The following is a 27,856-nucleotide window of genomic DNA, read 5'->3' as shown; positions in this document are numbered from 1 at the left end:
TTGGAATCAGGGTTGTACATAGTAGCATATTTCAAACACTCAACTTGCTATAGCAGTGACAAAATAGCTGTCAAAAATGCATTCCTATCTTTAATAAAATGAAATAAATAGAATTTTGATCATAAAAAATTTGCCTTCAGTTCCCCTTTAATTCTTCTCCGAGCTTTCAAAGCAACTTGCCGGTCAGTTAAGCGCAGCACTCTAATAACTAAATACTAATTTCTACATTAGTTGACAGTCACCATTAACACTTTTATACCTCACCGCCTCTGAGGGCGGAGCAGTACACGGGAGGTGTCCTGTTTCCGCCCTTTCCTGAAGGAAGTCCGACCAGTCCCGCCCACTTCTGCAGTTAGTATTTTTCTTTGCCCATATTTTCAAATGAACTTAGTTAATAGTTGGTCAACTGCTGCAGTATAAGAGGAATAAGACACTTTGGAATGTGCTCTTATCGGAATATAATCAACTTTTGCAACGGGCCACATCACACTGTCCCGTCCGTCACTGATTATTTCCCTATAACTACATGCCTCCAAGGGTTTCATTCCTTCTCATTTATGATTTAAAAGAATTATTAAACCTATAAGTCCACACATACTGTAGGTTTCCATCTAGTTCGACCTGAATCTATACTCGTTCTTCTATCCACCTAAAATGTAAAAGTCATGCCTGGCATGATATTTCACACTTTAAACTTCCTCTTCCTCCTCTGGAGCAAGCGCATGATGCCGAGGCTGGCGTTAAATACGCGGTCATACTGGAAGATCAGCTTGTAGAAGGCATCCAGAGGCAGGCGTCCTGTAGGGTCTGCGTGCTTCATGGTGGTCATGGGTGTGTACAGGCGATTGGTCTGGTGACGAAATGGAGGATCCTTTGATACAATCAGCTGGAATGTTTGCTGCAAAAGAAAGGTTTTTTTTATGTGGTCTGTCTAGATTTCAGCTGCTGGAATATTTCATTACAATTTTACAAAAAAGAAATTAAAGCTAAGCTTGTAGAAGTTTGACCATGGATAACACTCCCAGTGTGTGAACTGAGAAATAATTTGCCCTAAAGTGTCTAATTTATTAATTTGCTGTATGATATGAATTCGTTGGTGGAATCAGAATAATCTGAACAATTGAAACATCTTCTGGAGGATGTTCTCACCTCTGCCACCTCCTCAGGGCTCTGACTGTGTGAGGAGAACACTTTTTCTGAGTAAGGAAGGTAAATCTCGCGGAAAATTCTCGCCGTCTCATCGTCTGTGGTGGACAGGTCCATGTTTTGTGCGTCCTCGTAGACCTTCCTCTCAAACTCTGTCAGCACCGGCCCCGGCTCTACCAAAGTCATCCTGCAGACGATGTGATGAGATCAGTGAGTCGTATACTGAGCAGGACATGAAGGAACTCTTTATGAATTATGGAAATTATTTATTAACCCTTTCACCACCGCATGACTTTTTCCAGAAAGGGTTTCCCTCTACAGGGAGACCGGAACAGCGGTCTGCAGTGGTGAAAGAGTTAATTCGGTGCAAGGCCAGGAGAAGGCGGCTAGTATTAACGAGTATTTACTGTAACATACTTAATGTTAAACTTCATCGCTTGCACAGCAAGACTCTCACACAAGCCTTCTACGGCGAACTTCGAAGCAGCATAGACGTCATTGAAGAGTACTCCTGCAAGCAAAAAAAATAATAAAAATCAAGAGCACACTGTAAAATTTGTGGCCGTCTGGGAAAACCAGTCAGAGGACCTTGTGGCTACTGTAACAATTCTTTATAAAAAGTTAACCAGAACGTCAAGGACATAGTAGCTCATCTGACCCGCCATCAAAACAACCATGACGACCAAAACATCAAACAGAACTGAAATGTGATGATGTGAGAGAGGACCAACCTCCACGACGAACTGTTTACAACAGGAAAATCAACAAAGGACTAAATTTTGTTCCCCGAGGAAAGATCGACCCAAAACATCAAAAAATTCACAATACAACGGCCAAGTTTTGTGCAGAACATGCAAATTGTTGACAAGAAAAATCAACAAACAAACGACCAAGTTTTGTTCCTCAAGGGAAGATCGACCCAAAACATCGATCAGAACTGAAATCAGGTGAGAACTGCAAGAGGAGATACAATTCTGAGAAGTCCGAAAATTCATTAAGGTGACCTAATTAGCAGATCGTTAGCAAAAAAATTGACAATACAACGACCAAGTTTTGTGCAGAGGGTCGAGTTCTTTCAAATAAAACAATCAGAACTGAAATCCATTGAGAACTGAGGGAGGGAGGAGATACGATTTAACTGAAAATAAACAAATTGTTTACAACAAGAAAATGAACAAACAAACAAGTTTTGTTCCTCAAGGAAAGCTTAACCCAAAACATCGATCAGAACTGGAATTGGATGAGAAATTAGAGAGGAGATACAATTCTAGTTAGAGGCCTGGAAAATTCGTTAATTTGGCCTAAATAGTCACTCATTAGCAAAAAATTTGACAAAACAATGAACGAGTTCTGTCCGGAGTGATGAGTTCTTTCAAACAAAACAATGGGAACAGAAATCCGTGGAGAATCGATGGAGGAGATACAATTTAACTGAATTGTGGATGACGGACGGACGATGGACACCACGCCATGGCAGCAGCTCATCGACCTTATGGACAGATGAGCTAAATATACTTTACCAAGATGACTTAGCTATTTAGTCGACATTCTAACCTTGCCTTGGCGTCTTCCGGCAAAGATCATTGTAACGATTCCGTGTTCATGGGTGGAGCACAGAGGACGGCAGGCCAGAATAAAGTTCAATCACTTTGTTTATTATTGCTCTTTTCAGACGCAAACACCACTCTCTCAGCCATGCGCGCGCACACACACATACACACACACACACACACACACACACACACACACACACACACACACACACAAGTCGTCTGGCTGGGGAGAGAGCTCCTCTGCTCTCTGGTCTCCCTCCCTAAATAGGGCGTGGTCACTGGGAAGACACACACAAACAGGTTAATTGCAGTCAGGTGTAGTGATTCTGCCATTTACCTTCCCTGACTCCACCCTCCTGTCACAGACTGGCGCTTGACCACACCCCCGCTGCCACATACCCCCACTGCCCGACTCAGGCCGGGCGGCCGTCCAGCCTGCAGCCGACTCACCCCCCCCTTGACGGGAGAGGAAGTCCGCCACGACCATCTGCGCCCCCGGCCTGTGGACCACCTTAAAATTGAAGGGTTGGAGTGCCAGATACCAACGGGTGATCCGCGCGTTGGCATCTTTCATGCGGTGGAGCCACTGGAGGGGCGCGTGGTCCAAACAGAGGGTGAAAGGGTGCCCCAGCAGGTAGTAACGGAGGGCGAGGACCGCCCACTTGATTGCCAGACACTTTCTCTATCGTGCTGTAGCACTCCTCACGCACTGACAGCTTCCTGCTGATGTACAGGACGGGGCGGTCCTCCCCCTCCACCTCCTGGGACAAAACCACCCCCAGCCCTCTGTCCGACGCATCGGTCTGCAACACAAAGGGGAGAGAAAAGTCAGGGGAGTGTAAAAGTGGCCCCCCACACAGTGCAGCCTTTACCTCCGTTCACTGGACCGGATCTGGTGCCCCCTTTTGAGTGAGATCAGTCAGCGGGCTGGTGACGTCCGAATAATTAGGTATAAGCCTACGGTAATAGCCAGCCAGCCCCAGGAACTGTCTCACCCCCTTTTTGGTCTTGGGCCTCTGGCAGGCCGCAATTGCTGCCGTCTTATTAATTTGGGGATGCACCTGCCCGTTGCCCAAGTGGAAGCCCAGATACCGTACTTCCACCCGCCCAATCGCACACTTCTTTGGGTTGGCTGTGAGCCCCGCTCGCCTCAGCAACCTAAGGACGGCCCTCAGATGTTCGAGGTGCCGCTGCCAGTCATTACTATAGATGATGATATCATCTAGATAAGCCACCGCATAAGTGGCGTGAGGGCGGAGGACTCTGTCCATCAGCCGCTGAAACGTAGCGGGCGCCCCAAACAGCCCAAACGGAAGGGTGACGAATTGGTGTAAACCAAACAGTGTGGAAAAGGCCGTTTTTTCTCGGGATAGTGGAGTCAAGGGGATCTGCCAATATCCCTTCGTCAAATCCAGCGTCGAATAAAAGCGAGCAGTGCCGAGTCGATCGAGCAACTCATCAATACGAGGCATTGGGTACGCGTCGAATTTAGACACCGCGTTGACTTTTCTGTAGTCCACACAGAACCGGACCGACCCGTCGGCCTTGGGTACCAAGACCACCGGGCTGCTCCAGTCACTGTGGGACTCCTCGACGATGCCCATTTCAAGCATGGTCTCAAGTTCTTCCCGAACCACCTTTTTTTTGTGTTCGGGTAGTCTGTAAGGGCGGCTACGCACTACTACCCCCGGGGGTGTCTCTATGTGGTGCTCTATGAGGTTAGTGCGACCGGGCAGGGGCGAGAACACATCCGAAAACTCTGTCTGCAACTGGGCGACCTCCCTGAGCTGGGTCGGGGAGAGGTGGTCTCCACAGGGGACCGGAGGGGTACGTGATGTTAATGCCCCTTTTTGAACCTCCGGCCCCAGCTCCGCCTTCTCTGGAACCACTAACACCAACGCCACGGGGACCTCCTCCTTCCAGAGTTTAAGGAGATTGAGGTGGTAAATTTGTAGCGCCCCACCCCTGTCCGTTCGCCTCACCTCGTAGTCAACGTCCCCGACTCACCGTGTGACCTCAAAGGGACCTTGCCACTTGGCGATCAATTTGGAGCTCGAAGTGGGCAACAGTACGAGTACTTTATCTCCCTGGGTGAACTCCCTAAGGCGCGTGCCCTTGTTGTACAGGCGGGCTTGCCGTTCCTGGGCCTGCCGCAAATTCTCCTGGGTTAGGTGGGTGAGCGTGTGGAGTTTTACGCGCAGGTCCATAACGTATTGAATTTCGTTCTTGCTTTGTGAAGGTCCCTCCTCCCAATTTTCCTGCAGCACGTCTAGGATGCCGCGCGGCTTACGCCCATATAATAACTCAAACGGGGAGAACCCTGTGGAGGCTTGGGGAACCTCTCGCACTGAGAACAACAAGGGCTCGAGCCACTTATCCCAATTACGTGCGTCCTCACTTACGAATTTTTTAATGATATTTTTGAGGGTGCGATTGAACCGTTCCACTAAACCGTCCGTTTGCGGGTGATACACACTGGTGCGGATCAGCTTAATCCCCAATAACCCATACAGTTCGCGCAGTGTCCGTGACATAAATGTAGTGCCTTGATCAGTCAGAATCTCTTTCGGGATTCCGACTCGGGAGATGACGCGGAAGAGTGCCTCTGCAATACTGCATGCTGAGATATTGCGCAGAGGCACTGCTTCCGGGTATCGCGTTGCATAGTCCACCAGAACTAATATAAAGCGGTACCCTCGTGCTGACCGATCTAATGGCCTGACGAGATCCATCCCAATTCTCTCAAATAGGGTCTCGATCAATGGAAGAGGGCGCAAAGGCGCTTTTGGAATGGCCGCTGGATTTACTAACTGGCATTTGCGGCATGCCGTACACCACCTACGAACATCGCCGCGAATCCCCGGCCAATAGAATCGGGCCATTATTCGGGCTAGTGTCTTGTCCTGCCCTAGGTGTCCAGCCATGGGATTAAAGTGAGCCGCCTGGAATACCAATTCCCGGCGGCTCTTTGGAATTAAAAGCTGCGTGACTCGCTCTTTCATCCGAGTGTCCTGCGTCACTCGGTATAATCTATCCCTCAATAGAGAAATAGGGAAAGGACGGGGTGGCGTTCGGCGGGAGCGTTTGACCATCGATTACTCTCACTTGGTCAAACGCATGTCGCAGAGTCTCGTCTCGCGATTGTTCTAACAGGAAATCCGCGAGGGATTCCCCAAGAGAGAGAGGAGGAGCCTGGGGCTCCTCACTCTGATGTGGAGCTGACGTAGACGGCTCTGTGACAGCTGCTCCCGCCAAAGCGACACCGGGACCTCCCCCTGCTAAATGGCAGGACCTACTCTCTACTAAGCGTGTCAACAAACCCCGAAATCCCAGCCAATCGGCCCCCAAAATCAAAGACTGGGTAAGGCGAGGATTAACCGCCGCCTTCACTATAAATTTTTCCCCTCGGAAAAAAAATGTGGACTGACACCAAAGGGTAGCTGTGAACATCCCTGTGCACACACAACACCTTCACCCCCTGTGCTCCCCCCAGTGCCTCGGTTTGCACCAGGCTTTGGTGAATTGAGGTCTGATTACAGCCAGAATCCACCAACGCCTGATATGTATCCCCTTGGATACTCACCGGTATGTGATACGCTCCGGCCCGATCGAGGGCAGCCTCTGGCGCGTCAGGGATCCGAACCACCGCGCCCACCTCCATCGCCGTGCACTGCTGTTGAAAGTGGCCCGGCTCCCCGCAGCGCCAGCAAACCGGCCCGGGCTTTCCCTCTGCACCGGTGATCTGGGGCTCACTCACCTGAGGGGGGGGGGGAGACAGACACAGAAGGGAGAAACGGGAGGGCACCGCGGGTGTGGCGGGCCGGCTGGGGTGGTGCTGGCCCCCGCCTCCGTGGTGGGGGAATGGGGCGAGGACAGGACACAGGAGGAGGGGGAGAGAGAGAGAGAGAGAGAGAGAGAGAGAGAGAGGAGAGAAGATGCCATCTGCTGTCCTGCCGCTGGGACAGCCGCCAAATGGTCCTCCGCCAGCTCGACTGCCTGATCCAGCGACGCCGGGTGGTGGCACTGGACCCACTCCACAGTTCCTGCTGGCAAGCGAGCGATGAACTGTTCCAGCACCACCTGGTTGATGATTCCCTCGGCGTCGCGGTTGTCAGCCCTCAGCCACCGCCAGCAGGCGTCCCGGAGCTGCTGGCCAAACGCGAACGGCCGGCCGACTTCCTCCAAGCGCAATGCGCGGAAGCGCTGGCGCTGCTGTTCTGGGTGCGCCCCACGCGCTGGAGGATGGCCCGGCGGAGGTCCGCGTAGGCCAGCCAGCGGTAGGCGGGGAGCTGTAGCGCAGCCAGCTGTGCCTCTCCCGTTAGCAGGGGGAGGAGGCGCACCGCGCGCTGCTCCATCGGCCACCCCGAGGCTTCGGCGACTTGCTCGAAGAGCGTGATGAACGCCTGGGGGTCATCCTGCGGGCCCATCTTGGTGACGGTGAGGGGAGATGGGCCCGCGGCAGGAGCTCTGGTGGACCCCGCCGACGCGAGGAGGTGCCAGAACGCCTCTCGATCTTCTTGTTGGGCCAACACCAGGGCCTCGAACCGCTGTTCTTGCTCCTTTCGGAGGGTGAGTAGCGCCTGGTGCTGGCTTTGCTGGGCCGTGGCGAGGGCGTGGACCAGTTCAGCAAACGGGGAAGACTCCATGGGGCTGTTAGGCTGCTGTGCTCCAGGTCCCGGGTTTCAGCACCACTGTAATGATTCCGTGTTCGTGGGTGGAGCACAGAGGACGGCAGACCAGAATAAAGTTCAATCACTTTGTTTATTATTGCTCTTTTCAGACGCAAACACCACTCTCTCAGCCATGCACACAGACACACACACAAGTCGTCTGGCTGGGGAGAGAGCTCCTCTGCTCTCTGCTCTCCCTCCCTAAATAGGGCGCGGTCACTGGGAAGACACACACAAACAGGTTAATTGCAGTCAGGTGTAGTGATTCTGCCACTTACCTTCCCTGACTCCGCCCTCCTGTCACAGACTGGCGCTTGACCATGCCCCCGCTGCCACAATCATATTGTGGAAGAAACCAGTTTAACAAATGCAGCAGTAAAAACAATCAGGATCGCCAGCACCCTGCTCGCGAACTGTAATTTCCTCACACGTTAAAACTCATGGTCAAGCCTTCAGCTCCATCACGTCATCACTAAAACAAAGAAGAGTGCTTACAACCTCTGCATAGATACCAAGTTTTGATCCGTTTTAAAAGATGAAACGTCTACGACAGGTATACACTCCCCGGCCACTTTATTAGGAATACCCCTACATCCACCTGCTGTTTGATGCAGTTCTCTAATCAGCCGATCCCTCAACAGCAGCACAATGCATTAAAAAAAAAAAAGCATGCAGGCACAAATTGAGAGCTTCAGTTTATTAACGTTCACAATGTTGCAACATCTCATCTCATCTCATTATCTCTAGCCGCTTTATCCTGTTCTACAGGGTCGCAGGCAAGCTGGAGCCTATCCCAGCTGACGACGGGCGAAAGGCGGGGTACACCCTGGACAATTCGCCAGGTCTTCAGAGGGCTGACACATAGACACAGACAACCATTCACACTCACATTCACACCTACAGTCAATTTAGAGTCACCAGTTAACCTAACTTGCATGTCTTTGGACTGTGGGGGTGTGGCAGCGGGGGCGTGGTCAAGCGTCGGTCTGTGAATGGAGGGCGGAGTCAGGGAAGGTAAGTGGCAGAATCACTGCACCTGATGTGAGTTAACCTGTGTTTGTGTGTCTTCCCCAGTGACCGCGCCCTATAAAAGGAGAGAGAGAGCAGAGAAAGGGAGCTCTCTCCCGACCAGAAATGTGTGTGAGAGAGAGTGAGTGTGCACTGGTGGTGCAGTTGGCTGAAAAGCTATCTATATCTTTAAAAATAAAAGTGTTTTGGGAACTCAGTTCTGGCCTGACGTGCTTCTGTGCTCCACCCACCTGCTCAGATTCCTACAGTGGTGCCAAAACCCGGGAACGGAGTGCAGAGGAGAACAGCCCCATGGAGTTCTCCCCTTCAAGGACCTGATCCATGCCCTCGCCACGGCCCAACAGAGCCAGCACCAGGCGCTGGTCGCCCTCCGGAAGGAGCAGGAGCAAAAGGTTTGAGGCCCTGGTGCAGCAGGAAGATCGCCAGGCGTTCTGGCACCTACTTGCGTTGGTGGGGTCCACCACCTCCACGGACCCTCCCCACCTCACCCTAACAAAGATGGCCCTGCACGATGACCCCGAGGCCTTCCTCGCTCTCTTTGAGCAGGCAGCAGAGGCATGGGGCTGGCCGGTGGAACAGCGCGCAGAGCACCGCCTCCCCCTGCTAACGGGTGAGGCGCAGCTGGCCGCGCTACAGCTCCCCGCCGACAGCCAGCTGGTCTATGCTGATCTCCGCAGGGCCGTCCTCCAGCGTGTGAGGCGCACCCCGGAGCAGCAATGACAGCGCTTCCGCGCGCTGCACCTGGAGGAGGTCGGCCAGCCGTTCGCATTTAGCCAGCAACTCCGGGACGCCTGCCGGCGGTGGCTGAGGGCCGATAACCACGACACCAAGGGAATCATCGACCTGGTGGTGCTGGAACAATTCATCGCCCGACTTCCTGAAGGAACAGCGGAGTGGGTCCAGTGCCATCACCCGGCGTCGCTGGATCAGGCCATCGAGCTGGCGGAGGACCATTTGGCGGCTGTTCTGATGGCAGGACAGCATGTCTGTTCTTCTCCCCTCTCTCTCTCTCTCTCTCTCCCCTTCTGTTCCTCGTCCTCGCCCCGTTCCCCCACCGCGGAGGCGGGGGCCGGCTCCACCCCAGCTGGCCCACCGCACCCGCGGTGCCCTACCATTTCCCACTTCCATGTCTGTCTCCCCCCCCCCCAGGTGAGCTCCGGAACACCGGTGCAGAGAGAGAGCCTGGGCCGGTTTGCTGGCGCTGCAGGGAGCCGGGGCACCTCCAGCATCGGTGCTCGGCAATGGAGGTGGGCGCGGTGGTCCGGATCCCCGACGCGCCAGGGACCGCCCTTGATCGGGCTGGAGAGTATCGCATACCGGTGAGTATCCAAGGGGATACGTATCAGGCTTTGGTGGACTCCAGCTGTAATCAGACCTCAATCCACCAAAGCCTGGTGCAAGACGAGGCATTGGGGAGAGCACAATTGGTGAAGGTGTTGTGTGTGCATGGGGATGTTCACAACTACCCTTAAGTGTCAGTCCACATTCTATTTCGAGGGGAGAAATTTAGAGAAAAGGTGGCGGTTAATCCTCGCCTTACCCACTCGATAATTTTGGGGACGGATTGGCTGGGATTTGGAGAATTAATGGCTCATTTAGTGAAGAGTGGGGCCTGCCATAGTTTAGCAGGGGGAGGTCCCGGTGTGGCATTGGCGGGAGCAGCTGTCACAGAGCCGTCTACGTCATCACTGCGTCAAAGTGAGGAGCAGCAGGTTCCTCCTCCCTCTCTTGGGGAATCCCTCGCGGATTTCCCGTTTAGAGCAGTCGCGAGACGAGACCCTGCAGCATGCATTTGACCAAGTGAGAGTAATCGATGGTCAAACGCTCCAGCCAAACGCCACCCCGTCCTTCCCCTATTTCTCCATTATTAAGGGTAGATTATACCAAGTGACGCAGGACACTCAGACTAAGGAGCCAATAACACAGCTTTTAATCCCAAAGAGCCGCCGGGAATTTGTATTCCAGACGGCTCACTTTAATCCCATGGCTGGACACTTGGGGCAAGATAAGACACTAGCTTGAATAATGGCCCGGTTCTATTGGCCAGGGATTCACGGTGATGTCCGTAGGTGGCGTACGGCGTGCCACGAATGCCAGTTAGTAAATCCAGCGGCCATTCCAAAAGCGCCTTTGCGCCCTCTGCCATTAATTGAGACCCCGTTCGAAAGAATTGGGATGGATCTCGTCGGGCCATTAGATCGGTCAACACGAGGATATCGCTTTATTTTAGTTCTGGTGGACTATGCAACGCGATATCCGGAAGCAGTGCCTCTTTGCAATATCTCAGCACGTAGTATTGCAGAGGCGCTCTTCCGCATCATCTCCCAAGTTGGAATCCCCAAAGAGATTCTGACTGATCAGCACCACTGTAGGAATCTGAGCAGGTGGGTGGAGCACAGAAGCACGGCAGGCCAGAACTGAGTTCCCAAAACTCTTTTATTTTTAAAGATATAGATAGCTTTTCACCCAACTGCACCACCAGTGCACACTCACTCTCTCACACACACACTTTTGGTCGGGAGAGAGCTCCCTTTCTCTGCTCTCTCTCTCCTTTCATAGGGCGCGGTCACTGGGAAAGACACACAAACACAGGTTAACTCACATCAGGTGCAGTGATTCTGCCACTTACCTTCCCTGACTCCGCCCTCCATTCACAGGCCGACGCTTGACCACGCCCCCACTGCCACAGGAGGAAACCGGAGCACCTGGAGGAAACCCACGCGGACACGGGGAGAACATGCAAACTCCGCACAGAAAGGCCCTCGCTGGCCACGGGGCTCGAACCCGGACCTTCTTGCTGTGAGGCAACAGCGCTAACCACTACATCACCGTGCCACCTGTTGCAACATCAGAATGGGAAAAATTGTGATCTCAAAGTGTGACTTTCTTTCACTGTGGCATGGGTGTTGGTTTGAGTATTTCAGAAACTGCTGATCTCCTGGGGTTTTCACACACAACAGTATCTAGAGTTGACACAGATAGAATGGTGCGAAAAACAAAAAACACCGAGTGAGTGAGTGACAGAGTTCTGTAGGTGGAAAAAAACAAGCACCTTGTTGATGAGAGAGTTCGGAGGAAAATGGTCAGATTGGTTCAAGAATTTTTGGACAGAAAGGATATAGTAACTCATATAATCACTCTTTACAACCGCAGTGAACAGAAAAGCATCTCAGCATGCAACAGAAAATCACATTGTGTTCTACTCCTGCAGCCAAGAACAGGAACCTTAGAATCAAGAACAAGTTCCTATTAAAGTGGCCGGTGAGTGTATATAATTACATTATATTACGTTATATGACAGGCAGGCGGCACGGTGGTGTAGTGGTTAGCGCTGTCGCCTCACAGCAAGAAGGTCCTGGGTTCGAGCCCCAGGGCCGGCGAGGGCCTTTCTGTGTGGAGTTTGCATGTTCTCCCCGTGTCCGCGTGGGTTTCCTCCGGGTGCTCCGGTTTCCCCCACAGTCCAAAGACATGCAGGTTAGGTTAACTGGTGACTCTAAATTGACCGTAGGTGTGAATGGTTGTCTGTGTCTATGTGTCAGCCCTGTGATGACCTGGCGACTTGTCCAGGGTGTACCCCGCCTTTCGCCCGTAGTCAGCTGGGATAGGCTCCAGCTTGCCTGCGACCCTGTAGAAGGATAAAGCGGCTAGAGATATTGAGATGAGATGAGATGAGATGAGATGACAGGCATTTAGCAGACGCTCTTATCCTGAGTGATGTACAGCGCACCCAGAGTGGCCTGGGGAGCAGTTGGGGGTTAGGTGCATTGCTCAAGAGCACTTCAGCCACTCCTGCTGGTCCAGGGAATAGAACCAACAACCTTTTGGCCCCAAAGCTGCTTCTCTAACCATTAGGTTACGGCTTCCCTAATTCTGTGCACATGTCTAAATTTGACCTTGTGAAGTTTTTCCCAGGCCTGGACACATATATTGAATTAGGTTCCTTTAACATTCCCCTCTGGTCAAACAAACCGGAGTTTATTTTATAATAAGCTGAGAAGAAGAAACAAGCTGTTTGTACCCTGAACCCCCATGACGCTGCTCATCACCACAATGTGTCCACTCTGTCGTCTCTTCATGTCGGGCAGCACCTCCTTCACCAGTCGCACCAAGCCAAAGAAATTAGTGTTAAAGACGTCCTGCATGTCCTTTACGCTCTGGCACTCGAGCGGCCCGATCATCCCCATGCCGGCATTACTCACTGAGGAACACAAAGACTATCATCAGGGTCAGCAGATATGATCACCAAGAGCTTGCATGATGTTCGATTCACATCCCTCACAGACTCCAAGAGAGCATAAGATACAAGCAGATACAGTGATGGACTGAAGCCTGTGAGATGACCATGTATGATTTTCTTTTCTTCACAGCACAACAGCAATTAGTAATAAGGAGTTATTAATCCGATTAAGTTTACGCTGGGGAAATAAATTCTTATTCACCCAATATATCCAGGCGTCTGTCAGGCAGGCTGTTCACGCACTCTCGGATGGAGTCCTCACAGCAGACATCCAACTGATGGATCTCCAGCGACCCGCCTGGTACCTCTCCTGCTGCCGTCTCCAGTGCTGCTCTCTTCTCCACATCCCTCATTGTAGCCACGACTGACTCGGACAGAAGGAAGGCATTCAGTAAGTGACTTCAATACACTCAACACATACACTCACCAACCACTTTAATAGGAACTTGTTCTTGATTCTAAGATTCCTGTTCTTGGCTGCAGGAGTAGAACTCGATGTGCTCTTCTGTTGCATGCTGAGATACTTTTCTGTTCACCATGATTGTAAAGAGTGATTATATGAGTTACTAGATCCTTCCTGGTAAAAGAGCTCAAAGCAATTTGGCCATTTTTCCTCTGACCTCTCTTATCAACAAGGCATTCGTTTCCATCCACAGAACTGTTACCCACTCACTCACTCCGTGTTTGTTTTTTGTTTTTCGCACCATTCTATCTGTGTAAACTCTACAGACTGCTGTGTGTGAAAACCCCAGGAGATCAGCAGTTTCTGAAACACTCACTCAAACACGTCCATCTGGCTCAAACCAACACCTAAGCCATAGTGAAAGAAAATCACACTTTGAGATCACAATTTTTCCCATTCTGATGTTTGAAGTGAACATTAAAAGTAGACTGCCTTTCAGATTTTAAGTGTAGGTCATAAAAATAATTTTCCCAGACACCCAATTATTTTTCCTTTAGTGGACCGAAAGCTACTGAATTCGAATCACAGACTTCCAATTTTATTTATTTATTTTTTAAATAGAGCAATTAATGAATTTAGAGCCATGTGGCCTTAAATTCTCCGCTATTTTTTCCTGCTTCACCATGACCCAATACAAGATACTACATCATGCATCACATCACGTGGTGGGCTTTCCCTGTTCGCGCAAGGCATTGTGGGATACAAATTTCAAACAGGAGAGAAAAATGGAAGACCTGAGTGTGGGAATGAAACGTGGAAGACTGACTACAGTAACGGAAAGCGAGAAAAGACGTTATATTATGTACGAAGGAAAGTGTGAAGGAAATTTAGTGAATGAACATTCCTATTCTCTGCGTTTCTGTGAGTTGAGCTCAAGTGGCCTAGTATACTGAGAAAAGTTGTTTTTTCCACATGCTGTAATCGCCTTTCTGTGGCCTTGGCTGGTGATAAGCAGGGTGTCTGAGTTCTCCCCAACCACGCATCCGCCTGCACATCCCAGAGTATGCCAGGTGCACGCTTTAACAAAGCTTCATAGAAAATCTTGAGCCAATCACGTACAGACGCAAGCAGTAAGCGAATATCTTCAGAGTATAATAGCAGTGTTTCCCACACACTGACGAGACTATGGCGGCCCACCATAGTCTAATTTGGGCCGCCATAGTCTCAGTCCGCGCCCGCCCGCACGCACGGCGACACTGACGCACCCGGCCTGACATTGCGTGCGTTGCCTATCTGAGACAGCGTGAGGAGACAACTCCGAAAAGCTACATCCTGCCTGCATCTACATGTTAAGGTAAGTTTATACAACTTTATGTAGCCTTTGACACGATTGAGAAGGTGACATTTAGGCTACGCTATTGTGCTTTATAGGCATATGGAGAGTGGATTGATCAGACCCTCCAGGATTTTGCGATGTTGCAATTTGCAACTTCAACGCAAATTCAACCAATCCCCGCGAATTCAGGGCGGTATTGCAATTATATCCAATCACCGCAACTTTCCCGCAAATTTGACCAATTGTTCGCGTCGTCTTGAGGTGACGTCGGCAAACTACCTTCCGCTTTACTTCCGTGTATACGTTCAAGAGAAGCAGCATGTACGCAGTGTTATTGGGCGGTTTCCCACCTAATTGGGTGGTTTTAAGTGCATTTTGGCGGGTTTTGAACATATTTTGGGCTGGAAAACGTCAGCAGTATCTGGCAACACTGCATGTGCGAGTCAGTGTTTATATAGGCTTAAATTCTGTTACTGAAAGTGTGTTATGTTTACAGTGAAGGACTGTGTGCACTTTACATTATTTTTTTACTTAATACAAGAAATTAATGGATGCCAACATTTTTGCCAAAATGGTATTTTATTTTCCATTGTTTGGCAGCTTCAGCATCATACTGTGAGATTCTGTTCAATTTTTTTTTCTTCTATGAAGCCTGAGCCATTTATTTTATTAGTTTATAATTACTGTTTAATTTAGTCTTCAAGAGAGACTGCCTGCACACAGTACTAGTATTAATAGTTTTTTTCTTACATGAAAGCTGAGGCATTTATATTATATTTTAAGGTAACTTCATGTTGTGCTGTGAGGTTCTATGCACTTTAACTTTTGAACCAACAGGTGCATTTGGATAAGTAAAGCCTATTTTTCTGCATTTTGTCTCATCTCATCTCATTATCTCTAGCCACTTTATCCTTCTACAGGGTCGCAGGCAAGCTGGAGCCTATCCCAGCTGACTACGGGCGAAAGGCGGGGTACACCCTGGACAAGTCGCCAGGTCATCACAGGGCTGACACAGAGACACAGACAACCATTCACACTCACATTCACACCTACGGTCAATTTAGAGTCACCAGTTAACCTAACCTGCATGTCTTTGGACTGTGGGGGAAACCGGAGCACCCGGAGGAAACCCACGCGGACACGGGGAGAACATGCAAACTCCACACAGAAAGGCCCTCGCCGGCCACGGGGCTCGAACCCAGGACCTTCTTGCTGTGAGGCGACAGCGCTAACCACTACACCACCGTGCCGCCCCCTATTTTTCTGCATTTTGTAGTCCTGGTAATCTTTTATATTGGTAAAGTTGTTTATAGGACCATTTCTCAGTGTCTTTGTTTTTTTAATCAATAGTTTTTCAGTAATAACTTAATATTTAACATATCACTCAATTTAATCACAAAAAGAGAAAATCGCAACAATTTCTCGCAACTTTCACTTCCTCCCGCAATGTAATCGCAACAAAAACCTAAAAAACACCACAACTTTCATCGCAATTTTTTTGGAAAAAACCCGCAACATCAGACATTTTAGCCCGCAACAATCACAAAAAAGGCCCGCGAAATCCTGGGGGGACTGATTGATGGATGACATTAAGTGTATTGTTTCAGTAAAATTACTTTGTCCATTTCATACTGGCAAACCTACCTTTTCTGTAAGGCAACAGTAGGCTATTTTGAGGCAATATTAGTTAGCCCTACGTAATTATCTAATTCATCAAATTAACTTTATCATCCTACCAGGATCAGGTCGTTTCCAAATTCACCGGCGAAGTGCTTCCCGCTTGACATTGTATGTGCGCAGTCTATCCAAGTGATGGAGACCTGAAGTGACAGCAGTGATAAACTAATCTAGGTCTGCATGTACATGTTAAAAGGGAAAAGTAGTCTATTCTAACAGAGAGCGAACTTCGATGCCACTTTTGAGAATTAGTGCTAGTAGCCTTAATGCAATTTGTTACTGGTGAGACGGAAGACGTTAAATTATTTTTAGCCTTTTCTAATAGGCTACCTTCTAAAGGTGAAGCTATTAGGCCACATAATTAAGGGAATGTAATGTTAGTTACTTACTTAATTAAATTAACTTCTTGATTCGAATTTGATCGTTTTCAAATTTACTGATTAAGAGCGTTTCTCCACTAGCATAGGCCTTAATGCAACGCGTTGACTGTCAGGTGACGATGTCAGCCTTATTGTAGACGCTACAGCTGTAACAGAAAATCTCCGATCCTTATTAAACTGATGCTAAATTTGTTTTGTTAATTCAGATCATGAGCATTTTGAATCATTTCAAAAAGAGGGATCGAAATTCACCTCAGGATGAAGAGGTAGTGACTGAGGTAGGCCTAACATCAACTGCTTGCTGTCTTTGTCAGGATGTCAAACTGGTATAACACTCCTAGCAAGTGAGTGCGATGAATGGGAGCAGATATACCCATTACTCAGCCACTTAGCAGCGATTGCCCTTGTTGTGCCAGTGTCGAGCGTGAATTGTGAAAGAGACTTTTCCACAATGAACAGGGTAAGGACATCTGCAGGCAAACCAGTGATGTGAATTTCAATTTACATTTACCCGTTGTTTTTATGCTCAAATCCCACCTAAGTTCAATCTCACTTTCACTTAATTAAATATTTCAGAGTGAGCTCTACAATCACATGACTCATTGTAGTAACAAGTTGTTTGCCATTTTAGGTCAAAACAGACCTCCGGAACAGACTACAAGGAGAGCACCTGGCCGCCTGCTTGAGGATTTTCATTAACGGGCCACAACCAGAAGATATAAATTATGAAAGGGCACTCGAACTCTCTTTTCTCAAAGCCAAGAAAAATCAAATGCACAAGTGCAGGGTGTGGTCTTTGTAAATAGGGCAGGCATTTGTCAGGGTCACTTTTGACATACAGCAGAGCTAGAAGTCCTTGTTTTGTAGGACTTTTTGTAGGAGTTCAGGGTGTGAAGTATTGTAGAATTTTTGGCTTGGTTTGGTTGCTATCTGTAATATGTTCTTCTTGTAGGACTGCCCTCTGTAGCAACATGCTAAACTAAAATACAAGGTGCATAACCAATACCAACGAATTTGTTCTTTGTTAGTCTTAGTTTAGTAGTATTAGCAGGCTAAACAACCCCTGCGCACCCCTGCAATTCAACCGGACACGCGCGCCATGCGCTAAACAACCCCCCGCGCACCCCTGCAATTCAACCGGACACGTGTGCCACGTGCTAAACAACCCCCCGCGCACCCCTGCAATTCAACTGGACACGCACGCCACGCACGCCCCCCCCCCATGGGCTGCCCCCATAGTCTCCAAAATTTCTGTGGGAAACACTGAATAGATAACATTTCTAAGACACAACTCAGAGTGCATACTCTCGGCATTATCGGAAGTGGTGTCTTCTCTTTTTCTTCTTCTCTTTCCTTTCCTGTTTTATATGATCTACTATAATACATAACTGAAAAGACAACTGCTAAGCGTTCTGAAGTGTTTATTAGAAGTTTCCATTACAACTTGGCATCCCTGGGTGGGCCCTACGTGTCTGATCCTTGGACGACGGGACACTCCCAAGGCCACGTTGCGGAGCTGAGAACTCGGACGAGAGACCAGACCGTCATGGCTCACTGAACCAGTAAGTGATAACTTTGCATTCTTGTGTAAAGAAATTAGTGGAAACAGTATTTAAAGACTGATATAAGAGACGGACAGAAAGTTGTCCTAGCCCAGGAGGACTGCTAAGCTGTGGTACCATCAATATGTTTGCAGAAACGGTTAAAACACAATTCTGAGACAATAAACTGCGAGTAGTTTATTGGGGTGTGTAAGAGAAAATCCGCCCAAGTGACGACTGGGTAACGGCTCACCTACTTGAGAGAGTGAAGTAAGGGTACGTGTTTTGACGGATTCTCCTGTGGGAAACCGCCAGCCTCACCAAGATCGAGCAGTACGCTGTGCATGCAGAAAGGCTGCTGAAAGAAGAGAAGACAAAGTCAACAAAAGAGACCAAGACCTACATGCCGCCACTCTCACTCTTCTCCAGACTGCTCAGCCTGGACAAAGAAGAAGAGGAAGAGGTCAAGGTAGGGGCCGAGGCAGGATGACCTGGGGTGACCCATCCTGGATAAAAGGCGCAATCTGCTACAACTGCAATCAGAAGGGACACATTGCTCAAGATTGTCTCCACAGTAGCAGACAGAAGCCCCATGAGGAGTACAGTAAAGCAGACTGACGGGCGGACTTCGGGAATGGGCCCCGCACAGAGAACAGGGGAGGTAACACACACACCTGATGATACACAGACAGGAACATTCACATAATGTTAAACATATTAGTAGCAGCACCTGCATGCAACAGCAAGACTACACAGAAACGCCCGATACACCAGTCCAGATAGATACACCTGAAGTTGCATTAAGTTTGTTAAAATACACAACTACTCCCTTCTCTAAACTCCTTTGTATGCCCCTCACTGTGTGTGGGCATGTGTTGACTTTTTAGTAGATTCTGGAGTGGGACACTCAGTCATACAACATGGGGTACTTCCAGTAGACCCACCGCTCAGCTCAAATTCTATTCAGACAATGGGCATCTCAGGACGACCTGTAACCGAAACTTTCTCAGTCAACCTCCCGTGTAAAAGCGAGGAAGGAATAGTTACATCCCACTCATTCCTCATCTCACATACATGTCCAGTAAATTTGTTAGCACGCAATTTAATGTGCAAATTAGGAGTACATTTCACGTCCACTCCAGATGGACTAACTATTAAAGTAAGTGAAATGTGCGGTGTGCAGTATGGTCTTGGAAGCCCCCTGTATGTGTATGTCTGGCGGCTCTGCTCAGATCAACTCACACAAACTCCCAAACACCTTGTACAGCTCGCACACTTGAACACCTCATCAGTTGACACATTATATGAAAGAGGAAGATTTGCATTGCACAGCACATGTTCACCAAGGGCCAGATGTTTGAAAAGACTTGGTTTGCAGACTCCCATGCACGTGAAAGATTGACCCTCAAAACTACATATTGGTCTAAACATTATTGCGCCATGCAGGTCCATTTTACTCGTTGTCCAAACAGCTGCATCAATGTTCATCGCAGCGTTCTCAAACATGTTATACGCAGCCTCGTGTCAGAGGACTTTGAGGTCGGCTGCTGCCAGCATGATTTCTTTGACATCGTTAATTCTATACCCCATGTCTCATTAGCAAAGCCATGAGCCGCCCATTAGAAAGACATGGGGAAATGGGTCAAGAAGTGCACAGCCAATGGCAATGAATGGTCCCAAACAGAGGACCCTAGTGTGTTGTTTTGCCAAAAGCTTGGGGTCTACAAACAAAGTCATGCTATGTGTGTGCATGTTAAGTGCAGCGTAATATTAGCCACTGATGACTGGGATCCTGGGGACCCTGGCCATAGTGGCCTGTTTGTCTCTGTTTCCACAGGCATAACTCCAGCAGAGGTGCACCCCAATTTGGCGGGAGTTCCAAATTCCGTTTGGGTGAAGGGTAAACATGATGTAGGCCTAATAAAGAATGCTGAACCAGTGGTGATCACCCCCAAATCAGATTTCAGGCCTAAACAGACCCAGTACCCACTCAAACCAGAAGCAATCGTAGGTATAAGACCGGTCTTTGATTCACTGCTGAAGGCAGGTCTAATTGTCCCTTGCCAGGACTCTCCAGTGCGCACTCCTATTTTCCCAGTTAAGAAGGCAAGAAAACCGTCTCAGCCCGATGATTGGAGGTTTGTCCAAGATCTGCAAGCAGTCAATGCTGTGGTTGTTCCGCGCGCGCCTGACGTCCCTAAAGAGCGCTCTGCAGACCACACCCACTCTGGGATTGCCTGACCCCAATAAACCAGTTGTTCAAACTGTAGATGAAAGAAGGGTTTCATGACCTCTGTTCTTTTGCAGAAGCACGGGGATAGGTTAAGACCTGTAGCCTACTTCTCCAGCAAATTGAACTCAGTGGCAGCTGGACTTCCTGCGTGCAGTTGCTGCAGCTGAAAAGGCGGTAACTACTTCCAGAAATATTGTGGGGTATTCTAACCTCATCCTTTTGGTCCCACATGCTGTCTCCCTGCTTCTGTTGGAGAAAAAGATGTCACATTTGTCAGCACAGAAATGGTTAAAGCATAACACTGTCATACTTGATATGCCGAACATCATTGTGAAACGTTATACTGTTCTGAATCCTGCCTCCCTTCTCCCTACAGAGGACGATGGAGAACCACTTGACTGCGTTGCTCTCACTAACGATTTTTGGTCCCCCAGGGCAGACTTAAAGAGCGACCCTTTGGAAAATCCAGACATGGTCCTCTATGTGGATGGTTCACCCTCCAGAGACCGAGAGACGGGAAAGAACAAAGTAGGTTTTGCCGTAGTGTCAGATCACGAGGTCCTCAAGGCGTCGTGTCTGTCCTCAAACCTGTCGGCGCAGGCCGCAGAGCTTTGTGCCCTTATCCAGGCATGCAAATTGGCTGCAGAGCAATCTGTCAATATTTTTATGGACAGTAGGTACACATTTGGCATTGTGCATGATTTTGGCACCATTTGGAAACAGAAATTTTCTCACTAGCACAGGATCTCCCATTGCACATCATAAACTGGTCTCTGAGTTGTTGGATGCTATTCTACTCCCTAGAGCCATTGCTGTGTGTAAGTGTGCTGCCCATACCAGGGGCGCAGATAGGATTTTAGAACTGGGGGGGACCAAGCTGTCAGCATTTCAACTGTACCTCAGTTAGGCTAGTACTTAATTACTTTAACATTAACTTAGGCCTAGTATTTAATTACTTTAACTTTAACCTTAACTGGTGCTCGATTAGTTATTTTGTGTCATTTGGGCCAGTGGTTTGCAATAAAAACAATAAAAATTAGATACTTATTTGAAACTATGGTGCAACAATGACTGTCAAAGGCTTACCTGATCAACACTACCCATACACGATAGATATTTCATTTGCCTAGTGTGCCAATCAATTACCACCCAAAACCTCATGCCTTCTGCAAAATATGTTTTATTTAAACATTTCACCATACTAATTCTTTGAGAAAACAGAAAAAGCCCTATGAACAAAAAATAAAATAAAATTGAAATTATTTGTTTCCCACTTAGCATGCCTTACAAACACTTTAACAGCACTTTTACATAAAATAAAATAGTAGCCTAAAAAAGTAGTCTACATGACAGTTTTAAATTAATTCCCTCCAGTGCAAACTTTACAACAAATTTACTGTCCAGAAACAGATTAGCTTATGTAAAGGACCCAAAAACCTCTCTCCTCCTTTCATTTCCCTGAACATACTGCTGGGCAATTTCTTGTCTGTTCAAATTGTCCAGCCTCTCCTGGTGAGTATGGCACACCGCAACTCCATTCAGTCTTTTTTGGCTCATGGTTGACCGCAACCATGTTTTCAATCTCCGTAACCCACTAAAACTGCGTTCTGCCCCAGTTCTGCGCCCTAACTTTACTGCCTGCCTGTTGCGTGTGGGAGCAGCAGCTAGGCAGCAGCCCTGGACGTCTCTTTGCCTTCTTTGCCTCACTTTCCAGCAACGTTGACTAACGAAACGGCGCATCATTTGCTGGAATTATGTCAGGAAGAGCTAAATTAATCTGTGTGAAACCTGCCTTAACACATTGATGCTGACAACTAATTTTAACGTTAGCATAATATGGATACACATACACTGAAGATCATTTTACATTACCATAGCCTGTTAGCTGCTCCCCATTACAAACAAACATGGCTCTGACACATTATGGGAAGTGTATACGGTCAACAGACAACATGTAAGGGATTGGATAGCCTACTTACATGATTTGGTTTTTGAAAAAATGCTGTAATAGCTTTTTGTTTTTTCGCTGGCTTCGTAGTTCACACGCAGTTGTTAGGCTACTACTGAGAATAGGCATAATCATTAGTCAGTCAGTCAGTCAGATAGATAGATTAGTGGTCACTATGGTTACCGCTATCACTGTCACAGGCGCCAATGAGGCAGCTCCTTCAGGACCCTTGAACCAGAGACGGTTGATGCCTAACTAATTTGACATGCTATGTCAGAGTGAGAGCTCGACTCTGGTCTGCATATAAGGGGATCCCCTTGCAAAAATACAACACGCAACGTAACGAACATTTGCACCTCTTGCTCCGCTTTTACCATCTCTGCCCTGAACAACACCACAAGACATGGTTTAAGGTTTTTTTGCCCTGTAAAAGTGAGGGGGACTGATTGACGTCCCCATGACTCTGGGGGGGACTCATCCCCCCCCCGGGTCCCAACTGCGCCCCTGGCCCATACTAACAATACTGATCTTGTGTCTCAAGGAAATGCCAGGGCGGACGCTGCAGCAAAGTGTGCAGCCTCAGCTTCCAGTTTACCCTCTAACCTTGTTTTTCCTCAGGTTTCTACCCCCTGTTTACAGCTAGAGGACGAGAGACAAATCTGGAAACAGGCCGGCTGTATCTTGCCAAACTCGGTCTGGGTTTGTCCCTCGGGCCGTCCCTGTCTACCAAAACACGTTCCCTTTCTATGCAAAATTGGCCCATGGGCTCACCCATGTGTCAAAAGGGGGGATGGTAGCAGAAGTAACAAAGAGATGGTTCACAAAGGGGTTTTCAAATTATGCTGCGAAATTTTGCAAGCAATGCTTGATATGTGCACAACATAATGCAGGTCAAGGTGTTAAACTAACTCAAGCAGCACAGTCAATGTCAGACAAACCTTTTGATCATCTCCAAATGGACTCCACTGAACTGACACTTAGTGAGGGAAAATGGGGCCCTTAAAAATAAACTAAGCAAAGCTTGTGCAGAAACAGGGCTAGGATGGACAAAGGTCCTCCCTGTAGTACTCACACAAATGAGGATGCAAACTAGGCCTAAACATGGGTTAAGCCCATTTGAAATTCTGTTTGGACGAGTACCCAACACGGGGACAGTCTAAGGAACACTGCTGGACACCACACTGTGTGGTGATGCAATGTTGAATTACTGTGCAACGCTGTCCTCTGCTTTGAAATCTATCCACAAACAGGTAAAAGAAGCGCTTCCCAAGCCCACTGAGGGACCTCTGCACGATCTACAACCAGGGGATTGGATAGTGGTGAAGGACTTCCGACGAACCAAGTGGAACAAGCCACGGTGGAATGGCCCATTCCAGGTCCTGCTCACGACCCCAACGGCAGTGAAGGTCACAGGCAGAGTGACGTGGATCCACGCTAGCCGCTGCAGGAGGGTTCCTGAGCCGGCTGAGGAGGAGGAAAAGGAAGGCCTAAGTGACCCGGACGCTAACTAAAGCACGTGAGGAAGAAATGCACCACTGCATGGAACAGTGCGAGTATCACATCAATCACGCACGCACCCTCAATAGGGAAGAGTATTTCAGTGTCTAGCCGATAGATAAGTCTTAGGGTTTCGAGTTTCTCCAAGTCCCGGTGAGGTGGCACGAGGGCTGATAGGGTGTGCACCAACAAACGTCAAGAAGGGCAAGGGTTAACTCAGTAACATCACTGAGGCACTGAACAAGATGCGCAAGGTTGCTGAACAATTATGAGCAGATGAACATGGAGGAGTCGAAGACAGTAGGTGGCGTTGGTTTAGTGGATGGAAGACTTTGATTCTATCCACCATACCGGTCCTGGGCATAGTGATTGTGATGCTATGTTTGCTCCCTGTTTTCTGTCAATGTTGTATGTCTGTGTTTCAGAGGCAGCTGACAAATATTGGTTACCAGATGGTGAAAATAGACTCAGACGACTTGCCTGACTGGCCTCCAAACCCACACGAAGACTACAGTATAACCCACCATTTGACGACGTCAGCACAGCTGATATGAAATTAGCCCTAGCTTAAAACACTCATTTGTGGTTGTTTTTCTGTTCTATTGTTTCCTGATCTATGTATATAGCTTGCTAGCATTAACTTTAGACATCTATGTCTTACAAAACAGCCTTAGCATTATCCCTGTACACTCAATGACGTGTTAAGTCGAATCTCTCTGGGAACTCTTACCACTGAAATTGTGTACATTTCTTTCTTTTAGCAATTATTATCCCGTAGGATAAAAAGGGGGGAAATGTAAAGGAAATTTAGTGAATGAACATTCCTATTCTCTGTGTTTCTGTGTGCTGAGCTCAAGTGGTCTAGTGTACTGAGAAAAGTTGTTTTTTCCACATGCTGTAATCGCCTTTCTGTGGCCTTGGCTGGTGATAAGCAGGGTATCTGAGTTCTCCCTAACCACGCATCCGCCTGCATATCCCAGAGCATGCCAGGTGCATGCTTTAACAAAGCTTCATAGAAAATCTTGAGCCAATCACGTACAGACGCAAGCAGTAAGTGAATATCTTCAGAGTATAATAGATAACATTTCTAAGACACAACTCAGAGTGCGTACTCTCGGCATCATCGGAAGTGGTGTCTTCTTCTTCTTCTCTTTCCTTTCCTGTTTTATATCTCTGTTTTATATGATCTACTATAATAAATAACTGAAAAGACAACTGCTAAGCGTTCTGAAGTGTTTATTAAAAGTTTCCATTACAGCAGGAGCAAACTAATAAATATCAGCGTTCAGCGAGCACCTCGGTGTGATCAGCTGTTCGTTTAGTGACAGAATGATGGAACTGTTAGTGCACGGTCAAGGGTAAACCTGTAAATGGCAGTAATGCAACACTGTGGATGCCAGCTGCTGTAAAACCCAAAAGAAGAAGAAGGTAAACCTGAGCATGCGCACATGAACTTCCTCCGTCTGCTTGACTGCGCAAAGCGAGTGATTTCATGCACATTATTTGCTTTAATCCCCTCAAATTAAATAACTTCCCAGCTACAGAATGGCCTGGGTTTCTTTTATATATTACAGAAATAAACATATATCACAAGAACCAAATTTCAAAAGAAACTAAATTTCACCGATTTTAGGAAATCGAAAGGCTGTCTAGCGTTAACCGAAGCTCTTGATTTGTATCTGCGTGATTTGATGCATGGGGTGGCACGGTGGTGTAGTGGTTAGCGCTGTCGCCTCACAGCAAGAAGGTCCGGGTTCGAGCCCCGGGTTCTGTGCGGAGTTTGCATGTTCTCCCCGTGTCCGCGTGGGTTTCCTCCGGGTGCTCCGGTTTCCCCCATGGTCCAAAGACATGCAGGTTAGGTTAACTGGTGACTCTAAATTGACCGTAGGTGTGAATGTGAGTGTGAATGGTTGTCTGTGTCTATGTGTCAGCCCTGTGATGACCTGGCGACTTGTCCAGAATGTATCCCGCCTTTCGCCCGTAGTCAGCTGGGATAGGCTCCAGCTTGCCTGCGACCCTGTAGAACAGGATAGAGATGATGAGATGAGATGAGATTTGATGCATTGCACTGCTCTGAAGGGATTGGCTGATTAGAGAACTGCATAAAACAGCAGGTGGATGGATGGATGTTCCTAATAAAGTATGCTGTGAGTGTATCTACTAACCAATACATTGTATACAGGTTTGCATGTGTAAATAAATGATGATCAGACCAAATCAGACCTGACATACCTTTAAACCTTTTCAGTTCATCCTTGGCGAGACGTGCAGCCACAGCCAGTCCAATCCCAGAGGAACATCCTGTTACCAAAACTCTTCGAGTTCCCATGATGCTCTGGGTTTCATTCAGTGACCACTTCCTGTCTCAGACACAAAGCAGTGCTGCAGCTTCCTGCAGTCCAATCCTGCCTCTATGAAACTGAGTGCACAGTGAGGATCAGCAGGCGCTCAGGATTAATCCAGATTTCTGTTTAATCTTTCCTAATCTCCTTTCAAATACCTGGAGAAGCTGAACTGCACTGGTACCACTCTACATTTATACACAATGGCCTAGTTTGGGATAATTTATTTGACCTACAATAACAATTATTATTTTGCCAATATGCTACTTTAATTGGGTGAATACTTACATAAATAGCCATGAGACATAAAAGGAAAAAATACTTTTTTTATTTGCATGCAATAACACAAGTCAGACTAATTAAAAGACTAATTAAAGACTATTCCAGACTTTCCTGTGGGAATACAAAGTCCCACAACTGGTGAAGTTTCTTACCAGTCTGGATTTTCCTGCATATTTCTCTATCTTTAATGCCTTTTAACGAGGTTTAAATTAATCCTCACAAATAACAATATAATAAATAACTATTTATTTATTTATTTACCCCCCGGATATTCATTCTGGTCGGCCTACTCCACTTCCGTTCAACAGGTCGATACAGTGGTCAGAGATCTATCTCGGGTTGCCAGATTATATTTAAATCTGTAATCTATATCCACGATTTTAGCTCGTTTAACCAAATATCAAACCTCAATTCAATCTTCTTTGCAAAATTTAATAACATATACACCATAATGAATTACAAAACCGTCACAAATTATGTATACCAACACAAACTTTGTATAATTAACAGAACGGTGAGTAGATCCTGTCAAACTGGCAACCGAGTCAAAAAACACGGCGGGCTTGGATTTGAGTGCCGTAGCTCAAAGCATCCTGGGAAAAGGAGTCCTCAAATCTGAGTAGTGACGCACCTGGAGATAAAAAATCTCTTTAATTTTCACTACACTATCGTATAACGATTGTGCAAACTGTTATAAAGGCAAGAAGTTATCTCGATACAAATTTTACTACTGTAAGTCGTGCTAATTTGTCGACGTCCAAATAAAAAATACTACATTACCCAAAATGCTATTGAGCACGCCACGGTGTAACCATGGAAACAGTAATGCCAGCGGTCTGCTGCAAGCATATTACTGAATGAGTGATATTCTTCATTTATAAGTCATTTTAGGTAAGTTTTTTTTAAAATAACTAGTTACAGTTATTTATCAGTACAGTGTAGTCAGTTAGCAGGTGGAATTGGATAGAAATCAGTCGACATGCAACTAGAATAAATGCTAAGAGGAAGTTAAATGTACATTTTTATAAAATACAACCCCGATTCCCAAAAAAGTTGGGACAAAGTACAAATTGTAAATAAAAACGGAATGCAATGATGTGGAAGTTTCAAAATTCCATATTTTATTCAGAATAGAACATAGATGACATATCAAATGTTTAAACTGAGAAAATGTATCATTTAAAGAGAAAAATTAGGTGATTTTAAATTTCATGACAACAACACATCTCAAAAAAGTTGGGACAAGGCCATGTTTACCACTGTGAGACATCCCCTTTTCTCTTTACAACAGTCTGTAAACGTCTGGGGACTGAGGAGACAAGTTGCTCAAGTTTAGGGATAGGAATGTTAACCGATTCTTGTCTAAAGTAGGATTCTAGTTGCTCAACTGTCTTAGGTCTTTTTTGTCGTATCTTCCGTTTTATGATGCGCCAAATGTTTTCTATGGGTGAAAGATCTGGACTGCAGGCTGGCCAGTTCAGTACCCGGACCCTTCTTCTACGCAGCCATGATGCTGTAATTGATGCAGTATGTGGTTTGGCATTGTCATGTTGGAAAATGCAAGGTCTTCCCTGAAAGAGAC

The 27,856-nt window shown here is 47.5% G+C and overlaps 1 protein-coding gene across 1 annotated transcript; it reads right to left on the bottom strand.

The window, feature by feature from the left end:
* Positions 1–82: 82 nt before the first annotated feature.
* On the bottom strand, positions 83–25,979 carry zmp:0000001048 (retinol dehydrogenase 8). The gene is made up of 6 exons (XM_060941994.1): positions 25,883–25,979; positions 12,838–12,999; positions 12,417–12,596; positions 1,564–1,657; positions 1,150–1,333; positions 83–898 (listed from the first exon to the last, which is right to left on the bottom strand). Exons 1-6 carry the CDS (start codon positions 25,977–25,979, stop codon positions 683–685), a joined length of 933 nt encoding a protein of 310 aa, XP_060797977.1. The 3' UTR covers positions 83–682.
* Positions 25,980–27,856: the final 1,877 nt, after the last annotated feature.

The sequence above is a fragment of the Neoarius graeffei genome, chromosome 16 (assembly GCF_027579695.1).
Source record: "Neoarius graeffei isolate fNeoGra1 chromosome 16, fNeoGra1.pri, whole genome shotgun sequence".
Classification (NCBI taxonomy): Eukaryota; Metazoa; Chordata; class Actinopteri; order Siluriformes; family Ariidae; genus Neoarius; species Neoarius graeffei.
This window is presented reverse-complemented; position numbering and strand designations above follow the sequence as displayed.

Excerpts from the sequence above, each read along its gene's own strand:
- zmp:0000001048 (XM_060941994.1), bottom strand. The coding sequence starts at position 25,979 with ATGGGAACTCGAAGAGTTTTGGTAACAGGATGTTCCTCTGGGATTGGA. Across the intron at positions 13,000-25,882 it reads TGAACTGAAAAGGTTTAAAG|TCGTGGCTACAATGAGGGAT; the intron begins GTATGTCAGGTC and ends TGTCCGAGTCAG. Across the intron at positions 1,334-1,563 it reads GCGATGAAGTTTAACATTAA|GATGACTTTGGTAGAGCCGG; the intron begins GTATGTTACAGT and ends CATCGTCTGCAG.